The sequence below is a fragment of the Hevea brasiliensis genome, chromosome 7, assembly GCF_030052815.1.
Source record: "Hevea brasiliensis isolate MT/VB/25A 57/8 chromosome 7, ASM3005281v1, whole genome shotgun sequence".
Classification (NCBI taxonomy): domain Eukaryota; kingdom Viridiplantae; phylum Streptophyta; class Magnoliopsida; order Malpighiales; family Euphorbiaceae; genus Hevea; species Hevea brasiliensis.
The window spans coordinates 104,115,111-104,141,503 of NC_079499.1; the positions used below are offsets into that span (position 1 = coordinate 104,115,111).

Consider the following 26,393-nt stretch of genomic DNA (forward strand, 5'->3'; position numbering starts at 1 on the left):
TTTTTTTAAAGGAAAAATCTAATTTTGATTTAGAGTCAAACTAAATGATTCCATTACGATTTTAATCCTGTTCAAGATACATCAATTTAGGCCAATTTCAGACCTATATTATTAATTTAATCCAATTCTAATCTGACTTCAAATATTAACTAAACCATGGCCAGGTCTATCCTCAGTCATGTAATATAATTCAACTATTTTAATGTTGATTTTTATTCCTTTCAAATGTAATTTGATAACTTTTTGCATAAGTTTCAAATATAAACTTTTCAAAATCAACTTTTAGCATATGAAAATCAAATTGTGACAAGCTCAGAATCCCTGTAGACAAGCAAACTGGAGTAAATATCATACATAATCAAATAATTGGCAGGTTAGTAAGTTAATTTGAACATTTTTTTAATTTTTTATTATAATAATTTTTATAAAATTAAATTAAAATTTAATAAATTTGATGAAAAAAAATTAAAATTTAATTATAAAAATAATCAGTAAAATAAAATTATGGCATGTGATAATTACACAGCAAGGTAGCGTTGCTGTAAGGTGAAAGTTCAAAATATGAAGAAAGAAGACTTTTTTTTTACTATATTGCCCTTTTGCTATTTAGACTTTGAATAGAAAGGAATGACTATACACATTTTTAATAATTTTATTATAAAAATAATATATTTTATAATTAATAAATAAAAATACTTAAATTTAAAATATTTTCACTTTTTACTTGTTTAAAAGATATAAAAAATAATAATTAAGCTATATCGAATCATAAAAACATTTTAAATTAATATAATGATAAAAATAAATTTTTAATTAGAAGTTGTTGTAATTAACATTCGACTAATTAAATCAAATTAAATCATAACTTTAACCAATTGAAATTTTTAATATTTTTAAAAATTTAATTAAATCGAACTGTAATATATTAAAATTTTAATATAAATAAATCAAGTTATTTAGTTATAACATAAATGATGACAAAAATTATAATATATAATTTATATATTATTGATTTATAAAATATTAATAAAAATATATTCAAAATTGCATTTTATTTTTAAAGATAAAAAAATTTTATATTGTTAATAAAGTTATGAAAATAATAATTATTACAACTGATATGTTATAATAAATAATTTTACAATAATATATTAATTAATAAAAATCAAATATTTCAATTAACTGGATCGATAACTTAAAATTAAATCAAAATTAATTTTTTTTATCAGAGTAATTGAATTTTATTAATTCAATTTAGTTGTTCAGTTATTATGGAATAATGCCATATGTCAATGGTCATAATATAAGGATTCAATCAAGCCTAGTTAAGAAAATCATTCTTCTAATGTTTTATTTTCCATGATAAGTTGAGAAAGTTTAAAAACAACCCATTTTCTGACTTCATTGTATCCTCTGATGTTACCTCCAGCAAGATCGGACCCCCATAACCAGTCTAACGATGTCACCAAACCCATTTCACCTTCCTTGCCATCCACTTCTTGATATTGAAGGAAGAAATCAAAACTATCACTTACAGGTTTTTTTATCAAGGAAATTCTCACAATCAATTCGATCAAAGTGTTCTATAGTTAGAATAAATACGCATTTATTATGAAATTAAGAATGGAATAATCTTTTTAATTTTATTAATTCAATGACTGAAAGCATATCACTTATCTGACAAAATCAAATTTAAGTCTCACTACGCTGAACTCTACTAGGCAAAAATTATAATCTCAAACTTAAATGGCACTAAGAAAAGAAGTAGGACTTGGAGGTATTGGGATGTCTACTGTCCCTTCCAACATCAGTAGAACCTTTTTCATGGAAGGGCGAAGAGATGGTTCATCCAGAGTGCACCAAAGCCCCACTTTGATCATTCTATCCATTTGTCTCTTGTCCACTTCCTCTTCACTAACCAATTTATCTATTTCACCACTCTCAAAACAATGGTAAACCCAATCCACAAGAATGGATTCAATCTCTGGAAGATTTTGATCCACATTCCTTCTGCAACATGTGATCTCCAATAACACAATTCCAAAACTATAAACGTCAGCTTTAACTGTAACAGGAAGCTTGCGATGCCATTCTGGTGCAACATATCCTCTAGTTCCTCTAATTCCTGTGAAGGTTTTTGTTTGTTCCGGCTTCAACAGCTTTGCCAATCCGAAGTCGGAAATTTTTGGACACCAGCATTCATCCATTAGTATGTTCTCTGGTTTTATATCACAGTGGATGATTTGCGTCTCGCACTCTTCATGTAGATAGAGGATGCCCCTTGCTATGTTCCGGGCGATCTCCACTCTTTCTCCAAAACAAGGTCTGCTTTCAGGAGAGAAGATTACATCAGCAAGTGACCCATTTCTCATGTACTCGTATACCAAGAGCCTGTTAGGCCCCTCATTGCAATAACCAAGAAGGCGGACTAGGCTCTTGTGATGTGTTTTCCCAATAACCTTCACTTCAGTTTGGAATTCTCGTTCCCCTTGAGATGCAGCTCCTTCTAGTCTCTTCACAGCTGCAACTTTCTGGGTGCTCGATATTAGCCCTTTATAAACAGTCCCAAATGAACCTCTGCCAATTTCTTCCTTGAAACCATCTGTCACTCTCTCTAGTTCTTCAAAGGTAAAGGATCGAGGAGCAACTTCCTCACTTAATCCAATGTGGTCTTTTTCAGAGATCCTTTTGTATGCCCACACACGATATTTATGAAACAGAATGCCAGAAATTGCCAACGTAACAAGCCCAAAAGCACCAACTGAAATGCCAACGATTAGGACGCCCCTGCCAAGCTGATCACTTTTCTTTTTATCTACTGCAGGCTCGTTTCTGTCTGTATTGGTCCTGATTGATGTAGATTTAACCTTGATCAAAGCTGAGTTTGACTCATCCGGGTTTCTTCTCCCATATCTCAAAGGCAGCTTTTGCTTTTTGCACAGACCGTCTTTGTAAAACGCAGCATCACAGTTGCAATCCTGCAGACATGCTTGCTCGCACTCTCCCTTGATAGATAATGAGAGAACGGAGTATGATACATCTTCCCATGCGGTGCTAAGAACTTCTTGAATTCTGATGCTTTTATGATCTTCTTTGCAACTTTCAGCTGTGAAATTCCTCTCACATCCAGCAGTCCGATCCCCCGGATTAACAGATGCAAATCCTGGAAGACATATACATTTAGGTTCCAAATCATTTAAAGCGCAATAGCTATTAAGACCGCATAGTCCCTTGGGTTCGCACTTATTAGTTGTGGATTCTTTCAAAACTGAAGAATTTCCATTCTGTTTCAGATTGTACGAGTACAATCTGAATATCCCATCAAAATCAATTCTCATAACAAAAATTGTTTCTTTTGTGGGATACCCTCCTGGAGTGATTTCTCTTATGTTGAAACCGGTGGAATTGAGCAGGTAGAGACGGCCATCATAATCAAAATTTAGTGTCACGTTATTCCCACTTCCATCCGTACCGGATGACCAATAAGAATATGGAGCAGTTTCAGGGGTTTCCACCGGATACTGCACGAGGTTTCCATCCGTTTGCATCCTGAGGCGGAAAATTCCTGTTGAGTGATTAGTTTCTGAAACAGCAGAAACCAGCTCTGAACCAGCTTCTAGACGTTGAGTAGGCAAAAGGGTATCAGTTGGGTGATCAAAACTCTGCCACATAATATCACGATCAGAATTGTAGAGCACAAAATTGCCCGAATCAAACAAAGAAGCTGAAGAAGCTGATTGGGGAGCAGAAATAACTGTAGTTGTTTGGCCCTGCGCTTCCAAGACTAACCCAGCATCATTGATGAGCAAGTTAACATTGCTGTCCACTGGTGGATCATCACGGTTGGCAGTCCAGACAACCGTCTTCTGAGGAATTCCAGCAATAAAGACACCGATAGCATACCCAGTGCCCTGTGGGTAAAATCCAAAGGCATAAAGACCAGAAGGTGACAACAATGAGGAGTTGGTGGTGGGTGTGAGGGAAGATCCTAAGCTTATATTGGAGTATCTTTGTTGAGCTAAGGCTTTGAAAATTGAAGTAAAAGATAGAAACAGGAACAGAATGACGGAAGCCATGGAAAGGTTCTGAGCTCTGTGCATCCTTTTAAGTTTGGAGTTCACGAATTTTCATTTGCCAATGTAAGATATTGAATTTATTTCAAGAACCATGTAATTGGAAGCATTCAATACCATTAAATTCCACATTCACAATCCTCCGTGTTCTTCACTTCCAATCGCATTCAGTGGAATCAACTACCATACGAAGTCAAGGTGGAAAGTTCAAAGTAGAAAGAAAGAAGAAGACAAACTCAGTGACCTTTTTGTATTGTTTGCTTTTCCGAGTTGCACTTTTGCTATTTAGCCTTCGAATTTTTAAAAGATGGAAAGTAATAACACAGATTAGTGTCAAACTTGAAAACTTAATTTTTTTAAAATTTAAAATATAAAGAGAAAGAAAAATGGAGATATAGATTTATGTTTTAAATCGTATTACCACTGCTATTACCGAAATTTCGTAGTTGAGTTTTGACATATTTAATACTTTAATGTGAATAAAATAATTTAAAATAATTTTCTTGTATTTATTATATAATATTTTAAATTTATTTTTTAAATAAAAATTAATTTTATTTTTTCATAAAAATTATATTTAAATTATAAATAATTGTATTTTACAATTGTATTTTTATTTTGATTATATCAAAATTTTATATAATAATATAATATTTAATAATATATATTTTTTATATTGAGAGCATATATTTTATTTTTATTTTTATTTAAATTAACTTTATTTTTTGAAAAATAAATAATAAAAAAATATATTTTATATTATAATTTTAAATTATATATTTTTTATATATTATTTTTCAACAATCATAAATAAAATAAATATATTAAAAAATTATAAATTACAATTATTAATATTAATAATTTTATTAATATAAAACCCGAGTTTGACCTCTATCCTGCATTTTAGAACCCTGAAATTGACTTTTACCTCCTGACTTGCCTCTAAATCCACGTCCTCCTTGTCCGCGGCCCTATTGGCCACTAAACTAACTGTCTGCCATGCTGGAAGTACCAGGACACAATTGACGAGTAATATTTGCAACAGAACCCTGTGACCCCATCTGTGGCTCACTGAACATGGGACATTCTCTAGCAAAGTGACCCTGCTGGCCACACCGGAAACATACTCCTGAACCCATCATACAAGGTCCTGAATGTCCTCTTCCATACTGCGTGCAAGATGCAAAGGAGGATCCTAAACCAGATCTAGAACTGTTGTAACCCGAACTATGACCACTGCTGGATCTGTACCCTGGTCTGAATTCTCGAGATCTGTGTTTAAAACCACCCTTCTTGTTATTTCTACTTCTTCCTCTGTAATGACTTTGGCCTACATTATCTGTAGTACTCATGTGGAGAACACCTGAAGAACCTTCTGCTCTATTCTTCTTTGCCTTTCCGCTGTCATCTTCTGTATAGCTAATTTCAATCTGTCGGGCTCGATCAACTACCATATCAAAAGACTGATCAGACATCATGGCTAGATTTGCATACCTCCTGTCCAGCCCCCTTTAGAAACCTCTTTACCTTTATATTTTCTGTAGCCACCGCTATGGGGGCATACCTACTCAGTTTCAAAAATTCTGTAGCATATTCATCTACGAATTTGCCATTCTGCCTTAAGGCCTCAAAGACCCATTGCTTTTGGTCTCTGAAGCTTTTCTGGCACAAACCTGTTGACGAATAGTTCCACAAACTGGGTCCAAGATAATCCCTCAATGCGAGGTAGTACATAGTCTGTCATCCACTGCCTTGGCACTGGCCCCAATACATGCTGCACACACTCTACCAATCTCCTGTCAGTTAACTGCAGTTCCACCCCTGCTTGTTTGCAGGAGTCCAAAAACCGGTAAGCATCATCAGTTACATCATAGATACTAGGCACCAACTTCTTAAAATTAATTATTTGTTTGTAAGGTTCCCCTCTTGGTGCTGTGGACTGCTCTTGTTATGGAGGATGGATCATATATTGTGCCATCATATCGATGGTTCTATGCAATCCGGCTATGTAACACCCCTCACCCGTCTATAGTGTAGCCGAGCAAGGCGTGTCATACTCGGTGCTAGAGCACCCTATCTTATCATACTTTATTCCTTTAATAAAAATTTGTTCTCATTATATTTTAAAAATAAATTATATTTCTAAAGGAGAAACTAACGGAGTTTCTCCTATTTTATTACCAGTTGGCGGTTTCACTATTCACCTGTTTAAAAATTTCTATAGTATTTTCCTACAATAATCTCATCCACATACTTCATAATCATCTCAACATTTCAAATATCATTTATGTATTTCAATTCCATGCTCATTTCCATACAACTATATTCATGCTTAATTTATATATAAAAATTTTCAAATTTTATTAAAATACATGATTTACACACTAATTACATAAATTCATAATTTACATGATATACAAATTAATTATAACACCCCTCACCCATCTACAGTACCTGAAATAAATTAGAATAGCCCTAAGAAATTTCTTATTTGAAAGATCTGAAATGAACTAGATTAATATTAAAATTTATCTATTATTAAATAACTCTAAGAATTTTAATTATTATGAAATGATCTAAGACAACCTAAAAAGTATTGAGGAAGTGTTAAAAAGATTAGCAAAAGAATTATAACTTAAATAAACATTGCAAATGTGTCGTACATAATAATATAAGCATAAACTTAACATTTTTATATTATTTTTATATCGTATATTATTATAGGTGATGCATGGGCATGTGATGTGAACCTTCAAGTAATTGGTAACTTGAAAACCCATATTCAAGAATTAAATGAACAATATGGAAAGCACCAAATCAAGATGTATGAATTTGATTCTTTGAACCAGCACAATCAGAGTGTTGTGTAACTCAAAGAAAATATCAGAAATGGGATTCTTGACCTAATTCATATGGAGAATGAATAAACCAAGAATATTATGCACATTAAACCTTGCAAGATAGAAATCTCAGCAAGTTAATGAGCTTCACAAGAACAAAGGCAACAGCCAATTTACTCACTAAAGGAGCAGAAACAATCTTTCATTAATACTCAAAGTGTGTCTTCCACCCTCTCATTACACTTGTATTTATAGCCTCTTGGCTTCAAAGCTAAAGACAAAAATATCCCTACTTTAGTAACAGCTGTAAGGGGCTTTAAGTCCAAACAAAAATTAATCTATCAAAAGACTAAAAACTCCTTACAAAAAGTAAATTTAATACAGCAGCAAATAAGGGCATTTAAGTCCAAAAGAGAGGTGGTTATAACAGCAAGGAATATTCCTTGAAAAAGGTGCCAGCAGATACATGTACATAGGTTGGATCTAGTGCATGCATGTCCACAGGTTATTCCATGCAACCTAATGCTCCACATGACACCTGGTCACTTCCAAGCTTAATTTTCACCAAATTTAATCCTTTATAATTTTCTTCATGCCATTCCAGCTTATAATCCTTGCTCCTTATGATTTCACAAATTAAATTCTGAAGTGATTTAGCTCTAGCTCTAGTAATTGGACCTTGGATGAAATCCTTTGGCGTGGATGTAGCTTGATTCTCATCATTCCCCTCCGCTTCAAAAGGATTCGTCCTCGAATCTGTTCCTGCATTAACACAAGGAGATAAATCAGCAACATTGAAGGTGGCACTGACATTATACTCACCGGACAGGTTTATTTTATAGGCATTATCATTAATTTTGGTTAGCACTTAGAAAGGTCCATCACATCTTGGTTGTAATTTTTATTTCCTTCGAGAGGGAAACCTTTCTTTGCGCAAGTGAACCCACACCCAATCTCCAGGTTGAAATGTGACTTTCTTCCTTCCTTTATTGGCTTGACTAGCATATTTTTCATTTTTCTTTTCAATTTGAAGCTTGGCTTGTTCATGGATTTTCTTCACCAATTCTGCTTTTCTTTTTCCATCTAAACTAGCAAGCTCGTTAACAGGCAAAGGTAAAAGATCCAAAGGAGTTGAAGGATTGAAACCATACACAATTTCAAATGGAGAATAGCCAGTAGAAGAATGCACATTTCTATTGTATGCAAATTCAACAAGTAGAATGCAATCTTCCCATGACTTCAAATTTTGCTTAACCACAGCACGCAAAAGAGTAGTTAGTGTCCTATTTACTACTTCAGTTTGACCATCGATTTGTGGGTGACAAGTGGTGGAAAATAACAACTTGGTGCCCAATTTTCCCCACAAAACCTTCCAAAAGTGACTAAGGAATTTAACATCCCTATCACTAACTAAACTCTTAGGTATGCCATGTAACCTAACAATATCTCTAAAGAATAAATTTGTGACATTTGTAGCATCATCAGTTTTATGGCATGGAATAAAATGTGCCATTTTTGAAAACCTATCAACAACAACAAAAATTGAATCATGGCCTTGTTTAGACCTAGGTAATCCCAACACAAAATCCATAGACAAATGAACCCAAGGATCACTAAGGGTAGGCAAAGGTGTATACAAACCTTGTGGCAAAACTCTAGATTTAGCCTTAGCGCACACAACGCACCTAACACATACTCTTTCAACATCTCTTTTCATATTCGGCCAATAAAAATGTTCTTTCAACAAATCTAAAGTTTTGGCAACACCAAAATGACCCATTAATCCACCAGCATGAGACTCATTCACAAGTAATTCACGCATGGAACTCTTAGGCACACACAATCTATTTTTTCTAAACAAATATCCATCATGCCTATAAAACTTCTCAAAAGCATTCTTTTCACAAGCTGCATACACTCTAGCAAAGTCATCATCTTCAGCATATAATTCTTTCACATATTCGAATCCTAATAACTTTGCATCAAGAAGGGCAAGAAGGTTATACCTTCGAGATAAGGCATCAGCCACCACATTTTCTTTCCCATGTTTGTATTGAATCACATATGGGAAGGTCTCAAGGAACTCAACCCATTTTGCATGACGCCTACTCAACTTATTTTGCCCCTTGATATGCTTCAATGACTCATGATCTGTGTGGATGACAAATTGCTTTGGCCAAAGGTAATGTTGCCATGTTTCCAAGGCACGTACCAATGCATACAACTCCTTGTCATATGTAGAATAATTTAAAGCTGCTCCATTAAGCTTCTCACTAAAGTATGCTATTGGTCTCTTATCAGTGATTTTGTTGACCGCCCTACAATCCACACACATGCGCCATGTGCCATCTTTCTTTGGTACCAAAAGGACGGGTACAGCACAAGGGCTCATACTTTCTCTCACGTAACCCTTAGCTAGCAATTCCTCAACTTGCCTTTGTAATTCTTTGGTTTCTTCAGGATTAGTTCTATAGGCTGGACGGTTGGGAATAACTGCTCCAGGTACAAAATCAATCTGGTGCTCAATCCCTCGAATAGGTGGTAGTCCAGCTGGCATCTCCTCAGGTAGCACATCCTCATATTCCTGCAAAAGGGAGACAACAACACTAGGCAAATTGGGGTCAAGGTCAGATGTGGATAAACAAGAGTCCTTAAACACAATTAATAACATTTGCTTGTTGGTAAACATGGCATTCCTCACATCTCTTCCTTTAGCATACAAGCTTAATTTTCTCTCCCCTCTTTCCATGACTCTCCTTTTGTAGAAGTTTCACCTTTTTCAAGCACTCTTGGAATGTTTTCTTTACTCTCTTTTCTTTCCTCACAACCACCCTTGTCTTGCTCACTCACAACATTTTCAGTCAATTTCTTTTCACTCCTTCTTTTCTTCTCTGCTCTCTTTTCGGCCACTCTTGATTTTACCTCACCCATTGCTTGCTTAAGCCTTGTTTGGTCTTCATAAATCTGTTTTGGTGTCATAGGTGCCAATATGATTTTCCTTCCATTCATTTCAAAAGAATACCTATTTTTATACCCATCGTGGATCACCTTTCTATCAAATTGCCATGGTCGGCCAAGTAATAAATGGCCAGCTTGCATTGGAACCACGTCGCACATAACCTCATCTTGATACTTTCCTATTGCGAAGGAAATCAGCACTCGTTTTGTTACTTTCACCTCACCGCATTCATTCAACCACTGCAATTTATAGGGTCTAGGGTGTTTGAAAGTCCTCAACCCTAATCTCCGCACCAAATAAGTACTAGCAACATTGGCACAACTTCCCCCATCAATGATGACACTACAAGCTTTGTCTTGGATAAGACACCTTGTATGGAAAATTGTTTCTCTTTGTAATTCATCACCAACATCCTCCTTCACTTGAGTATTTAATGCTCTCATAATCACTAGAGTACTTCCTTCAGCAGTATATTCCACCTCTGCATCCTCCTCCCCTGAAGATGTTGAATCACTCACAATTTCCTCATCTGTTTCTATCTCACCATTTTCTCTCATGACCATGACTCTCTTGTTAGGGCAGTGAGAAGCAATGTATCCACTGCCCAAACACCTAAAACACTTCACATCTCTATTTCGGGTAGTAGTTGCAACCTCCTTTCCTTTACTTTCTACAAATTTCTTCTCCACCTTCCTTTCCTTTTCCTCATTTTTCTTATATTTGCTAACAGCATTTTCCCTATCCTCCTTCTTCCAGTTAGACTTCCAAGATGAAGAAGTACCTACATTTCCTCCCAATTTTGACTTGCTTTTAAGTTGCCTTTCTACCTTCATAGCCATGTGAACCATATCCTCCAACTCAACATAGTGATGTAACTCAACAATATGAGCAATCTCCTTATTTAGCCCATTCAAGAATCTAGCCATGGTGGCTTCTCTATCCTCCTCCACATTTGCTCTAATCATAGCAATTTCCATTTCTTTATGATAATCTTCAACACTTTTAGAACCTTGAGTCAATCTTTGTAACCTCTGATGTAGCTCTCTATAGTAATGACTAGGAACAAATCTCTTCCTCATTATATTTTTCATCTCACCCCAGGTTGCAATTGATTGCTCATAATTTCTCCTTCTACTAATCTACACTTGATCCCACCATACCAAAGCATAATCAGTAAATTCTACTGCTGCTAACTTTACTTTCTTTTCCTCTGAATAGTGATGACAATCAAACACAGCTTCTACCTTCCTTTCCCATTCAAGATACACATCCGGATCATTTTTCCCTTGGAAAGAAGGGATGCTCATTTTAATACTTTTGATATTGTCATCTACCCTATTCCTCTCTCTTTCCTCTCTTCTTATCCTCCTATCCCCATTCCTCCTATCTTCAGCTCTTCTCTCATATCTACCCCTCCTAGGTCTTTCAACCTCAAAATCATAGTTATCAACCTCATCTTCTTCAGATTCAACTACTGGAGGTACAAGATCCCTCCTATTTGGCCTTCTCCCATTTTGCCTATCTCTTTGCTCCAATCTTTCCAACCTATCTATGCTTCCATTGCACACAACATTCATTCTTTCAAATTGTTGTCTGACAGCCTGCATGTAGAATGGATTTTCACCTTCCCCCTCACTACCATCACCCCTTCTAGACATGTTTTCAGACCTGCAAGAAAATGGTTAGTGTAAAGAAAACACCTCACTCACTCCCTTACGTGTTTACACTCAACAGGGGACACTCCACCCGTGTTTAACTCAACAAGGCTTTTTCCCTCTTATGAACTCACCACTCTGTGCCTTTTACCTCTCTTGGCTATGTCCACAAGTTCTTATCAAACTCAAGTAACTCAAACCAAGACTGTACCCATAAAAATTTAACACACAATAAAATTCTTGAACGTGACGGATCAAAACGAGTAATCAAGAAAGCAATAATGTGACTCAAGAAGTCAAGAAAAGAAAAGCACAAGTATGGAAATGTAATGCAAAAAGGAATCAAGAAAGAAGACACCAAAATAAAAGAGTATTAAGCTGGAAAAGAGACAACCTAAAGTAGAGATATCAAGCTTAAATATCAAAGTTTGCCACCAACGTATCACAATTACCAGCAGTTCACACAATACACCAAGAATTGCATAAATTTAGGATCACCAAGCAAACGAGTGTATTTTGATCTGAAATTGAGTAGGCAAATGCAACCCAATACTGACTAATTGTTGCAAGAATTTCAGGCTTTTCTTGACAGACTTACTATGTAAATCAAATGTAATCGTGTCTACCGCAAAATTTTGGTTCCCCACACAAACGATTAAATTTTGAGCTGAAATTTAATTTGAAAATAGCTTAGATGTGGCACAAACAACCTGTAAATTTTCAGGAATTTTTGCGCTGATTTACAAGGTGCACTTAATTTGATCGTGTCTGCTGCAAAATTTTGGTTCCCCACACAAACGGATGAATTTTAAGCTGAAATTTAACTTGGGAACTACTGATATGGGGTATAAACACCCAGAAAATTTTCAGAAATTTCTGGGCATATTTGCTATGTGAACTTATTTTAATCGATTCTGCCGCAAAATTTTGGTTCCCCACACAAACGGACGAATTTTAAGCTGAAATTTAATTTGGGAACTACTGAAATGGGGTATAAACACCCTGTAAATTTTCAGGAATTTTTGGGTCTATTTGCTATGTGAACTTGATTTGATCGGGTCTGCCGCAAAATTTTGGTTCAACAGGCAAACAATGTCAAATAACTCCCAAAATTTACACCCAACGTCTTAAACACACCCAAATAATGCTGGTTCAGTTTCAGGCTAAATTGGTAAGTCGAACTCAATGACCCAAATAATCTCTCATGCTTGATATCAAAATGAAGGAAGCAATATGGATAGCTAGAATAATGGCTTTGGCTTGATTAATCCAAAACCCTAAGACAAACTTAACAAAACAAAATTTTAAACAAACAGGTCAAACTAAACCCCAAGAGCCAAACAGCAACTATGAAGAAGGTAACAAACATAAAGAATAAGAAGCAAATAGAGAATCTACCTTGTTTGGACGTCCCTTTGCTCTGATACCAAAACTGATGTGAACCTTCAAGTAATTGGTAACTTGAAAACCCACATTCAAGAATTAAATGAACAATATGGAAAGCACTAAATCAATATGTATGAATTTGATTCTTTGAACCAGCACAATCAGAGTGTTGTGTAACTCAAAGAAAATATCAGAAATGAGATTCTTGACCTAATTCATATGGAGAATGAATAAACCAAGAATATTATGCACATTAAACCTTGCAAGATAGAAATCTAAGCAAGTTAATGAGCTTCACAAGAACAAAGGCAACAGCCAATTTACTCACTAAAGGAGCAGAAACAATCTTTCATTAATACTCAAAGTGTGTCTTCCACCCTCTCATTACACTTGTATTTATAGCCTCTTGGCTTCAAAGCTAAAGACAAAAATATCCCTACTTTAGTAATAGCTGTAAGGGGCTTTAAGTCCAAACAAAAATTAATCTATCAAAAGACTAAAAACTCCTTACAAAAAGTAAATTTAATACAGCAGCAAATAAGGGCATTTAAGTCCAAAAGAGAGGTGGTTATAACAGCAAGGAATATTCCTTGAAAAAGGTGCCAGCAGATACATGTACATAGGTTGGATCTAGTGCATGCATGTCACAAGTTATTCCATGCAACCTAATGCTCCACATGACACCTGGTCACTTCCAAGCTTAATTTTCACCAAATTTAATCCTTTATAATTTTCTTCATGCCATTCCAGCTTATAATCCTTGCTCCTTATGATTTCACAAATTAAATTCTGAAGTGATTTAGCTCTAGCTCTAGTAATTGGACCTTGGATGAAATCCTTTGGCGTGGATGTAGCTTGATTCTCATCAGCATGCCTGAACATATAATAATATTAAAATTATAATTAAAATTAATATTTTACTCACAGACTTGAACTGAGGTCACTGCGGCAGCTGGGCGGAGGAGGAAGGCTATCTCGGCTCACCTGACAATTTTATTACAATTATTTAATATATTTGACTCAATATAAGTTTAGAAATGACCAAATACACCCTAAGTCATTCCGAAAATTCGGCAGAGTCTCCCTTATACCTAGGACCTACCCAACCTGCAAAAGGGCTCAAAATGCACTTCTATATCTACAAGTCACACAATCACAACTTAATCACATCACATGGCCCCTCTTGGGCCCATCCAAACAGTCAACCATCACAATTTGAAAAATTACAATTTAGTCCGTATAACTAACCCTTTAGCAAAAACTGCCCAAATGAGCTTTAAAAATTCTAAAACTTTGCCCCGCGGTCTTTAGCAATATTATTAAGCTAATACAAAAGGAATTATAATTTTCTAACCTATCATGAATATTTTATAGATTTTTAATCGAAATCAGGCACTAAATAATTAAAAAGTAAGGTTCGGGTTTACCTATACCAATTCCGACCTTGGGGATGTGTCCAGAACGTCTGAAAATGGTGGGGTAGCTTATAATTTTGACCCGATTCTGAAACTTTTTTGATAGCCTACCTGTCCGACCCGAAACTATAGACTCGAGCAACTGTTGAATTTCTGCAAATTAAAGGTACCTACGGGAGTTAGTACATAATTTTTACGAAATTTATTAAACTCATTTAGTACTCAGAAAAATATTGCGAAGTTCCGTATAACCCACCAAAAAAGGATATCGGAAAAATTCGAAATGAGTATTGACGCAAAGCTCTCGCCAAGGGGAGCACTCCTGTACTCTCGGATTTTTCGTGAAATTCACGATTTACGAGAAATCTAGCCCAAAAGTCGAAATGGGCTAAAACTTTTCGGATAAAAATTGGACAAACCGCTCAATGAATTTTGTGTTCTTGGTGTCTATTGAAAGCTCTCGAGGTATAGATGGGTTTTGGGACAAGACCTGGTCCAATCAGTGGCCGGATCGACCGAAATCGGCCTGGGAAGGCAAAACGTCGCGCGTGCGAAGGGAGGGACTTTGGCGCGATTTTCCGGCCAGCTAGGGCGTCGACCGGCTAGCTGAGGAGGGAGGGGCGACGGTGGGGTGGCAAGGGGAGGAGAGAGGAGAGAGAAAATGGTGAGGGAAGAGAGGAAGTCGGGAGCGTGCGGGGAAGGACAGGAAGAAAAGAAAAGGGTCAGTCCGGTTCGATCGATCCGATCAGGTTCGATTCGATTGGTCTGATTCAGGATACTCAAAATTAAATTTTTACTATGCCCTGGGACAAAAAACGAGGCCCAAAAATTTCAAAAAACTCAGAAAAATTTGTAGAATCTAAATATATTTTTAGTTTTGCCACATGGTCTTTAAATTAATTTTTAAAAATCATCAAAGTTTCACATTTTTTGAAAATCGAACCCGATTTTTAAAATCTGAAAAATTTCAAATAATTTTCTAAAATTTAAATAAAATAAAATATTAATAGCTACTCATAAAATAATTAATTTAAAAATTAAGGGCGTTACACATTAAATCTTTTTTGCCTTTTTTAAAGATAAAATCTAATTTTGATTTAGAATCAAATTAAATGATTCCATTACGATCTCAGTCTTATTTAAGGCAAATCAATTAAGGTCGATTTCAGACCCATCAAGCTTTAATTAGACCATGGGCAAGTCCACCCTCAAGTCTTGTAATACAATTCAACTCTTTTAATGTTGATTTTTAGTCCTTTTACTTTCTTTGTATGTTTTGTCATAGCCATTTGCATAAGTCTAAGTTTATTAATGTAATTTGATAACTATTTGCATAAGTTTCAAATATAAACTTTTCAAAATCAACTTTTGGCATATGAAAATAATTTTTTTTTCACATAAATCCTAAAAAAAAATATTTTTTTCCCTTTTTCCGTTTTATAAAATAAGAAAATTATTCTTTATTTTTTTTAATAAAATAAAAGAATTTGTTTATTTTTTTCTTTACTTACTCTTTTTCTCACAATAAAATATTTAATTTTAAATATTATGCCTATCACTGACCTCTTAAATTTAAATGAAAAACACTTTGTGTCTGTTGATAGCCCTTGTGTACTGAATGCGGGTGTGGGTAAAATCCAAAGGCACAGAGATCAGAAGGTGACAACCACAAGGAGTTGGCAGTGGGAGCGAGGGAAGATTATAAGCTTATATTGGAGTAATTTTTTTTTGTGCTGAAGCTGTGAAAAATAAAGGGAGGGACAGAAACAAAAACAAAATGATGGAAGCCATGGAGAGGTTTTGAGCTTTATGCTTCTTTTTGAGTTTGGAGTTTATGAATAATAATTATTATTATAACTGATATGTTATGGAGGAAATTTTTATATAGATTTAGTCTATTAATATAACATTTTACATGTATAACTATGGGTTGAAGATAAGAATAGCTAACTAAATAATATATATAAAATATTTTTCATTAAAGCTAAGGAATTTACACCTCTTATGGCAATTGGTAAATGATTGATATTTCTAGTCACAAATTTGATGGACTATGACAAAAAGCTATAAAAAATTTTGCCACAAAAATTAAAAATTTTTAGCAAATGATAATACTATTTTATCTTCGAAATCAACTCTGTTCGATTACACCCTATTCAACCTAAGTGTTATCATAATTATAATAAATATGCATTTGCCATGAAATTAAGGATGGAAATCTGAAAAATAGAACAAAGAAAAGAAGGGAAAACATGTTTTTTTCTATTATCTCACCTCAGGATTCAAACTGTAATCATTAAGGTGAAAAGTGAAAATCTTAGACTGATAATTATGAATGTAATACAAGTAGCGAAATATAACTTTAACTTACCAAGAGAGAATTAACGAAGAGCAGAGATCGAAACCACAAATCTTAAATGCTGCTAAGAAAAGAAGTAGGACTTGGTGGTATTGGGATGTCTACTATTCCTTCCAACATCAACAGAACCCTTTTCATGGAAGGGCGGATGGATGGTTCATCTAGAGTGCACCAAAGCCCCACTTTGATCATTCTATCCATTTGTCTCTTGTCCACTTCCTCTTCACTAACCAATTTATCTATTTCGCCAGCCTCAAAACAATAGGACACCCAATCCACAAGAATGGATTCAATCTCTGGAAGATTTTGATCCACATTCCTTCTACAACATGCGATCTCCAATAACACAATTCCAAAACTATAAACGTCAGCTTTAACAGTAACAGGAAGCTTACGATGCCATTCTGGTGCAACATATCCTCTTGTTCCTCTAATTCCTGTGAAGGTTTCTGTTTGGTCAGGCTTCAGCAGCTTTGCCAATCCGAAATCAGAGATTTTTGGAGACCTGTATTCATCCATTAGTATGTTCTCTGGTTTTATATCACAATGGGTGATCTGGGTCTCGCACTCTTCATGTAGATAGAGGATACCCCTTGCTATATTGCAAGCAATCTCCACTCTTTCTGCAAAACAAGGTCTTTTTTCAGGAGAGAAGACTACATCAGCAAGAGACCCATTGCTCATGTATTCATATACCAAGAGCCTATTAGGTCCTTCATTGCAATAGCCGAGCAGGCGTACTAGATTCTTGTGATGCGTTTTTCCAATAACCTTCACTTCAGTTTGGAATTCTCTTTCCCCTTGAGATAGAACTCTTTCTAGTCTCTTGACAGCTACAACTCTTTGGGTACTCGATATTAGCCCTTTATAAACTGTCCCAAATGAACCTCTGCCAATTTCTTCCTTGAAACCATTTGTTACTTTCTCTAGTTCTGCAAAGGTGAAAGATCGGGGAGCAAATTCCTCCCATAATACAATATTCTCATTTGCATTTATACTTTTGTATGCGTGTGCACGAGATTTATAAAACAGAATGCCAGCAATTGCCAACATTACAAGCCCAAGAGCAACAATTGAAAAACTTGCAATATGGATGCCCCTTCCGTGCTGATTGTTCTTTTTCTTTCCAGGCTCAACTCTATCTGTGGGGGTGCCGACCTTGATCAAAGCTATGTTTGAGTCACTCAAATCTCTTTTCCCATATCTCAAAGGCAGCCTCTGCTTTTTGCACTGCCCATGTTTGAAAAATGCAGCAACACATTCGCAGTCCTCCAAGCAGGCTCGCTCACAATCTTCTTTGATAGATAATGAGAGAACGGAATATGGATTATCATCCCATACAGTATTGGTAAGTTCTTGAATTCTGATGTCTCCATGATCATCTTTGCAACTTCGGGAAGAAAAATTCCGCTCACATCCAACATTCCAATTATTCTGATCAACACGTGCAAATCCTGGGAGGCAACGACATTGACGTTCCTGATCATTTAAAACACAATAGCTATTAAAACCACATTCTCCCTTGGGATCGCACTTATTATTTGTGGATGACCACAAAACTGACCAGTTTCCATTCTGTGTCAGACTGTACGAGTACAATCTGAATATCCCGTCAAAATCAATTCTCATAATGTAAATTGTTTCTTCTATGGGATACCCTCCGTCTGTTAGATTCACAATTATATTGCCAGTGACATTGAGCAGGTAAAGATGGCCATCGTCATCAAGATTTAGAGTCACATTATTCCCTTGCCCATCTGTACCGGTTGCCCAATAAGCATCTTGAACAGTCACAGTAGTTGTTGTCGTCGCATACCGGACAAGGTTTCCATCTTCTTGCATAGCAAGGCGGAAATTTCCTGTGGAGTGATTAGTTTGTGAAACAGCAGAAAATAGCTGCGAATTAGCTTCAAGGCGTTGAGTAGGCAAAAGGGTATCAGTTGGGTGATCAAAACTCTGCCATATTATATCACGATCAGAATTATTGTCGACACCATATTTTGGCCGATCCCAGAATCAATAAACTTTGAAACCGATCCCCAGTACTAAGTCTCCCTTTGACAGCTAACCACATTTCCGATCTCTCTTTGCTAGACAATCACATCTCCGATCTCTCCTCACAAAGAATTGAATCAATGCTAAGTCCTCACATCAGTCAAAGCTTTACCAGTCTATTAAATCACTCACCGATCTCTCAAACCCATTGTCGAATCTCCTGACCAGTCAAGTATATTCCTGATCTCTGTTGACAAATGAAATTGAACTGACACTACATCTTTGTTACCATTTTGTTGCCGATCTCCTTTTCAAAAGTTTAAAAATAATCAAAGGTTCCGTTCCGGTTTAATGATGATCCCGATCTTAAATGTTCAAGCCAAATTTCTAATTTTAATCAAGTTCCATTTAGCGTTGGTTCCCTACCGATCTCATGCTCATTGTGTTTTCCGATCTCTCACACTTAGGTTAATAATCGCTTTCAGTTATTTCAACATACTCAGACAATTAAGTGTTCAAATAATTTAGAAATTTTCCAATCACAACCATTCATCGAACAAAAGAGGCATTCCATTTCATTTCATTTCAAGAATTTGTACAAGTTATTCAGCTGGAGGATCACCCCCAGCCTGATCTACATTTTGTCCGTCTCCCCTCTCACCCTCAGCCTCCTCCTCACTCTACTCACCTTCATCCTCGGGAGCCAGGTTGGCCATCCAGGAGAATTCCTCCTCAGGGTAACGCTTCTTGAGCTTAGCCAGGAGATCTCTGTGGGCATTCACATAAGCGCCGGCCACTCCAGTCACCATCTCTTCCTCTTTCGCCTGGAGCTCCTCAGCAAGGTGAGCAAGTTGAGCAGCTTCATCGGCCCGGAGCGCTTGCACTTCTTCAAGAGCATGATCCCGCTCAGCCAGAATATGAGCTTGCTCGGCCAGCTTGTCCTCATAATACTTCGATCGCCCCTCAAGTTGAGATATGTAGTCCTGAGCGGATGATAGTTGGGATCGGAGGGAAGCTGCTTCATGACTCATCCTCTCGACATCTTTACCCAGGCGATGCGCCTTCTCCCGTATGATGTGCTGGTGCACCAAACACTCCACATTCAGGCTCATAGATCGGGTCAGGATGTCGTCAAGACTATCCGAAGACAGCCTATCCCGATCTTCTCGAAGGCAGATAGAGGACGCCAGCACCTTGGCGAAACCAGGGTTCTCCAGAACCGTGCGATTTTTCTCCAGTGAATGGACCAAGACCTGGGCACTGTGAGAAAGGGGCCTCACCTGTTGTTGGGAACCCTTCCGCGCCCGGAACAACTGGAGGAGGTGGAGGCGGCTCTTCCCGGCGTAGAGGAGATCGGATCACTTCCACCTCGGGGATCGGCAGTCCCGAAGGTTGAGACGAGCCTTCTCGTATTTCCCCGGGCTCATGACGAGGTGTCTGCATCTCCTCGGCCCGCTTCATCTCCCGTACCTTCCGGGAGATCTCCCTCTTTCGCTTCCGGCTCTCCTTGGAGGCTTTGCCGCTTGCCATACCTGCACGAAGAAGAGGTCAGTGAGATCGCTAAGGTCCTGAGATCTGAGATGTAGAAAATAGCAATACCGAGGTCAGAGAGCTGAAGCCCCCGATCTTGGCCAGTGAGCAACTGCATAGTCCAATGGTGCAGCTCGGCAGTCACTGCATCCAAACAAGAGAACTTCTCTCTGGACGCCTGCTCCTTCAAATCCATCACCATTGCGCCCTCTTCCCTATTCAGGGTGAGGTGCTTCGGAATTAACGGACCCTGGTGCAGCCAACTGCGAGGGAAACCCTCAAAGCCGTTCGGGATTTTGCTTCTCAGGATAAAGAAGCGGTTCTTCCAATTCTTCAAGGAGGACGGCAGATCGGTAAAAAGCCCGCAGTGGGGTTTCGCTTGGAAAAACCAATACTCGTCGTCCTTTCGACGAGTTAACCTATGAAGGTCAGCGAACACCTTGGCAGTAGGACTAATTCCCTTAGCTCGGCACAGGCCTCGGAAGGCTACAAGGATCCGCCACGAGTTCGGGTGAACTTGGGCGATGCACACTTGGTGAAATTTCAGAACTTCTTTGAAGAAGTCGTCTAAAGGGAACCGCAAACGCTTTTAATCGCTCTTCGTACACCATGATCATGTCATTCCCCTCAAAGAAGTGATCGGCTCGAAGATCGCCGTGACACTTAATGAGTTCGAATAAATCAGGGTGAATGTTGTATTCTTGGCTGAACGACTGTAGGTCGGTCTCTTGAAGAATGGACGGTAGCTCGTCCATGGCGGGGTTTTTTCTCCCTGAAGAATGTGCTCGCCTTGAAGATCTAGCCTGGCCACGGGCGGGAATAGACAATGGAGGAGGTTCAGGTCGCCCGATCGGTCTGACCACCTCTACTTCATCAGACGACCACGAGAACTGAATAGAAGGAGGGCTCGTTGCTCTCTGACCCTCGGCACCGCTCATTTTCAAAGGAAATAAAGAATTTAAACTAAAAGAAAGATCAAAGCCCTTACCGGAGTCTGATCGATGTCGGAAGAACTTGAGAAAACGAGAGAATTTTGAAGTTGTTCGCGAGAGACTGAAAATGACATAAGGGAGTAACTGGCTAACCCCACCCCTATTTATACTCGTCCGAGCATTAAATGCTCACGACATCCCAGGCGGTGCATCGGTTAGCGGGATCTGCCAGCTGTTTCTGACACGTCTCACGAATTTTCCGGAAATTCCATAAAGAGATCGGCTAACTAGAGATCGACAGATTAAGATGAATATTTTGAATTGCGGATCGGTTAAGGGTCATTTAAATTAAAGGTCGGATCGGGTAAATACTTTAGAGATCGAAAAATAACCAATGCAAAAATAATAAAAATGATAATTGACAAAATAAAATTTTTATTTCCAAAAGATCGAATTGCATCATTTGGGCGATCTCTGAGGATCGGATTACATTGAAAATAAAATACATCATTTGGGCGATCTCTAGAGACCGGTGGAACATCCCATCCAAAGGCTTATGTCAAAGCCTAGTCTCGTGGCTGAGTCAAAAGATGTGTTTGACCAGGAGACCGGCTGTTGACATCGGATAGATGTACAGCTCAGATGGGGTGACTATGACTCCCACGAAGATGAGAGACGTCGTCATCGATGTTACCGCTCGAAACCGAGCCGCTGTCGGAACACCCAGTGCAGAGAAGAGCCAGATGAACGCCAAGGGGCAGTCGCTGGTGTTAAGGGGAATATTAGCAGTTTTCTCGCCCGAAATAAGTTTCACCGTTTGTATCGGTCGAACGATTCGAGGTCAATAAGATCGAGGTCCTTGATCTAGATCGGTAAGTTAGTCCGGTTCTCTCACGGTCATTAAGTGCAGTCATCATAGTTTCTCGTTCACCGGAATCGTGAATTTTCAGTCGGGGAATAAAGAGGTCCATCGGAAAGGGATCGAAAGCCATAATCGTGGCCGGAACTACTGCCCGAGCAGTTAGAACAGGAAAGTAAGAAGGAAGAGAGGAAAATCGAATGAGGAAAGTCTCTTCTGTCAGGGGTATATATAGGGGAAAATCGGACATTTATTGCTAAGCAGAAACGAAGCGGACGCTTCGGAAATCGAGGGGAATTAATGCTTTGACTGGACCGGGCCTGATTAAGGGAAGGATCGGAATGATAAAGATCGGAAGAGGGGAGACCGGTATAAAAGATCAGAAAAGGAGCATGTTAGGAATATCGGAAAAGATGAGAGATCGGAAGACAAAGAGAATAAGACAAATCCCAATAACCGTCGTCAGAATCAGAGCCGAGGTAGTTAAAGCGTTGCAGACGAAATCTCCACTGCACGCCTGAGAATCGTCCACAATGCTGACAGGCGCCAGAGTATGTCATGACAGTCCTGTACATCCCAATCTCCATCGTTGATCCAACTTGTAAGGACGAACCCGGGGTCCTTGGATCAAAAAAGAAGGCGACAAAACCAGCGCCTTTCACTCCTAGCCCTTGGATCGCCCCGGACAAGAGAACTTGGGACCGTCAGATTAGAGGAGTAAAAAGACAAATATTCTGAAGTGGATCTCGGCCGTCTATTCTGATTCTCTTTAATTCTTGAGCTTAGGATTATGTCCTTTGAAATCTTGACCTTTCATCTCCCTCAAGATAGATCCTGACCCTTCAAGGGGAACACCCGGTCCCTATAAATACCTGCATGAAAAACTGTTCAAGGGGACGGAGGAAAAAAAGGAGGAAGTTACTATAGCGGAAGAACTCTGAAATTTAATTCAGATGGTTACTCTGCTTTCATAAGATGAACTTTTGGAACCAGTTTTCTGAAGTGTTTTCTTAAAAGATTTTGAACACTGAAACTCTCCGTTTTCAGCTCGTTCATTATCCCGTAGCGTTCACATTTTTCAGTTCCTTGTTATCTTTATTTTTACTTCCATCGTCCATGCTCAATCTCATTTAAACTCGGGTATAATTCTGACTCGATCGCATTTAGTGAAGCACTCTTTGTTCCAAGGCGAACCTTAGTCTCCCGGCTATCAACTTGCAATCTTATTGCGTTTTGTGATTCTCGGTTAGTTCACTAGAATCGACTCATACAGTCGAGATTCATGTTGCCATTTTATTAAGTTTAGTTCTTGTTTTACGCATTTCCATTCTTCTTTCTTTATGCATGTTATTTTCTTTAAGTTCATATCACGCTAGAAAGATACAGAGGAAGGTTGTGCTCTAGTTTATTTCCGTGTCGATACCCTTGTTAATCTTTATTATTTCTGAGCGTAAGTCATCTAGTTCCGAGCGATACATAAGTGGTTGGATGAGATGTAGGTAACGGCAACTTAAGAGTCCCTTTGAAATAATGAAAGGTCTGAATAATAAGCCAGGAAAATGGTAAAGCCGAGTGACTAGAATGACTCAATAGGTCATTGGGCAAGACGTCATAAGACAGAGTAAAACCAAACCCTGGATAACTAAATGGAATAGATCGGCTACCAAAAAATGCTGGTGAGGCGACCATATAGGAAGGTCGGAGGATTCGGTTTGGCATCCCCTGCCCAGTCCTAGGGTACCAATAAGCTAAAGAAGTCTTGCGCAGACCCCCTGACACCTTTGAACGTCAGAACCCTTAACCTTAGGTCCTCTCGATAGGTAAAATTTAGAGAGATCGGAAAAATCCTTATCCAACTACCATTTAAATAAAAGAGAGCGGAAGGGAGTCCTTATCCGATCCTCAACCAGAATTTCAGCAAATAATTTAAAAGGAGATCGGAGGAGGGTTCTTATCCGATCCTCGCCTAAAACTTTAACAAACAACTTAAAAGAGGTCGGAGGAGAGTTCTTATCCGATCCTCAAGCTAAAATTTTAAATAAATATTAAAAGAGATCGGAGGAGAGTTCTTATCCGATTCTCAATCCAAAAATTTTAAATAAATATTAAAAGAGATCGGAGGAGAGTTCTTATCCGATTCTCAATCCAAAAATTTTAAATAAATATTAAAAGAGATCGGAGGAGAGTTCTTATCCGATTCTCAATTCAAAATTTTAATTAAAAGAGATCGGAGGAGAGTTTTTATCCGATTCTCAAAATTGAATTTTAACCAAATAGCCCCTTCAAACAAAATTAACATACAACAGTAACTCACTAAGGTTGTCTCATTTACTTATGTATCTGGGTAATCCGAATTTAGTGAAAAATCAAACAATCCTTTTTGTCAAAAGGATTAATATTTCCGTTCAAGCCCTCCTAACTAATAAAGAATGCGAAGTTAAATCTACTTACCCTTATTAAGGGACGAAGTGGAGTGCATAACACCTTCCCCACCCGTTTACGGACCCTGAACCTAGAATCTCTGTCTTGAAGTGGTTTCGTTTCAATTTATCTTCATAAATGGTTTTCTTTAGTTTCCCTCAAAATTAAAGTGGCGACTCCTCATTTTTCCCACTTCGGTGAGTGTTCGTCCAGGCGACCGCAAAACCCTTTGCAACAATTATATAGCACAAAATTGCCCGAATCAAACAAAGAAGCCGAAGAAGGTGACTGTGAAGGAGAAATAACTGGAGTGGGCATTGCTTGGTTTAGCGCTAGCACGATAAACTCACCAGTATTGCTGAATAGCAAGGTAGCGTTGTGTACTGGTGGATCATCTCGGTTTGCAGTCCAGACGACCGTCTTATGAGGAATTCCAACAATAAAAACACCAATAGCATAGCCACTGCCTTGTTGGTAAAATCCAAAGGCATAAAGACCAGGAGGCGACAACCACGAGGGCTTGGTGGCGGTATTCAGGTAATCTCCTTGGCTTATATTGGAGTATCTTTGTTGAGCTGAAGCTGTAAACATTAAAGGGAGAAACAGAAACAGAAAGACGGAAGCCATGAAAAGCTTCTGCGCTCTGTGCACCTTTTGGAGTTTGGCGTTTATGAATTTTCTTTTGCCAATTTTAAGGTATTTAATGTGGTTCAAGAGCCGTCGGATTGGAAGCATTCTAAAACATTAAAATTAGTGAATTTTTCTTTGTTAGAGTGAATTCATCTATTAAATAATAATAGATCCATAATTTATAATGACTTGATTTTGGACAAAGATTCCTTAAAATCTACCTTCAAAATCCAAACGCGTTTCAATATGGAATCAGCCACCATATGAAGTTAAGGATGAAAGTTCAAAACAGAAATAAAATTTTTTTTGTTTGGACTATATTGCCCTTTTGCTTTGTATAATTCACATGAACATTAAATAAAGAGCTCAAAAGTTATTTTGAACTTTTACCATATAAAGACTGAAGTCAACCAACTAAAAAAAACAATAAAAATTGAGTTTTCTAGTGGAGTCGACTAAACTCAGCTCTATTACACACTATTCAACGAAATTGAGGGTGGGATAAGATAATCTCAAACTTGGAGGTATTGCGATGTCTATCGTCCCTTCCAATATCAATACAACCTATTATATTTTATTAATAATAGCCTTCAAATTTAAAAAATAAACTATTGAAATTTTTTAAAAAATTAAAAATTAATTTTCATAGAATAAGTAATTATATATTGAATAAAAAAATATCTCAATCGTTCATTTTTAATTAAAGAATTTAGATTATATAAACATAATAAATTATATTTACATAAATATGAAGGAATCCTAATGGAAGAAATAAAATCCTCCCCTCCCTATTTATAAATGGGATTTCATTTACGTCCCTAATGTGTGTATTTGAATTAAGTTTCTAAAATATATTGTTCTTATTTTTTTTTTTTACGTAGAATACACATTTCTTTCTTTTATACATAAATGTGTAAATATATTTATATAAATATGCATTTTTTAATGTAAAATATAATTAATTGAAATAATTTCATATGTCCAAATTAACACTTTATTGAAAAAAAAAATAAAACATTTAAATACTAAAATATAGAAAAATAGAAAATTACATACATTAAAGATATATTTTTCTTTGTGGTAAATATTAACTTTTTATGTAATTATAGATGGAATATTTTCTCAAAATTAAATAAATAAACAAATAAAAGACAAGATAATAAGATAGTATATGAGTTATAAAATATCATATGTTATATTATATTATACTAGATTATTAGATTTTGCTCAAGTTGAGAGATGCCTATCTCACTAAGCCAAGCCTGCAAGTTGTGGTGTCCTGTACCTTAGAGTAGACCTGGCCGCGGTTAGAGTCGACCTTGAGCTAAATCAATGATTT

At 37.2% G+C, this 26,393-nt stretch overlaps 2 protein-coding genes across 2 annotated transcripts; both read right to left on the bottom strand.

Moving 5' to 3' along the window:
* Positions 1-1,624: 1,624 nt before the first annotated feature.
* Positions 1,625-4,150, bottom strand: LOC131181599 (G-type lectin S-receptor-like serine/threonine-protein kinase LECRK1). Its single transcript, XM_058150403.1, has one exon. The coding sequence runs from the start codon at positions 4,098-4,100 to the stop codon at positions 1,743-1,745; it is 2,358 nt and encodes a 785-aa protein (XP_058006386.1). The 5' UTR covers positions 4,101-4,150; the 3' UTR covers positions 1,625-1,742.
* A 12,591-nt stretch (positions 4,151-16,741) lies between these two features.
* On the bottom strand, positions 16,742-25,159 carry LOC110673532 (G-type lectin S-receptor-like serine/threonine-protein kinase LECRK3). The gene is made up of 2 exons (XM_058149496.1): positions 24,667-25,159; positions 16,742-18,672 (listed from the first exon to the last, which is right to left on the bottom strand). Exons 1-2 carry the CDS (start codon positions 25,157-25,159, stop codon positions 16,742-16,744), a joined length of 2,424 nt encoding a protein of 807 aa, XP_058005479.1.
* Positions 25,160-26,393: the final 1,234 nt, after the last annotated feature.

Excerpts from the sequence above, each read along its gene's own strand:
- LOC131181599 (XM_058150403.1), bottom strand. The coding sequence starts at position 4,100 with ATGCACAGAGCTCAGAACCTTTCCATGGCTTCCGTCATTCTGTTCCTG.
- LOC110673532 (XM_058149496.1), bottom strand. The coding sequence starts at position 25,159 with ATGCTTCCAATCCGACGGCTCTTGAACCACATTAAATACCTTAAAATT. Across the intron at positions 18,673-24,666 it reads TTCGGGCAATTTTGTGCTAT|ATAATTCTGATCGTGATATA; the intron begins ATAATTGTTGCA and ends ATGGTGTCGACA.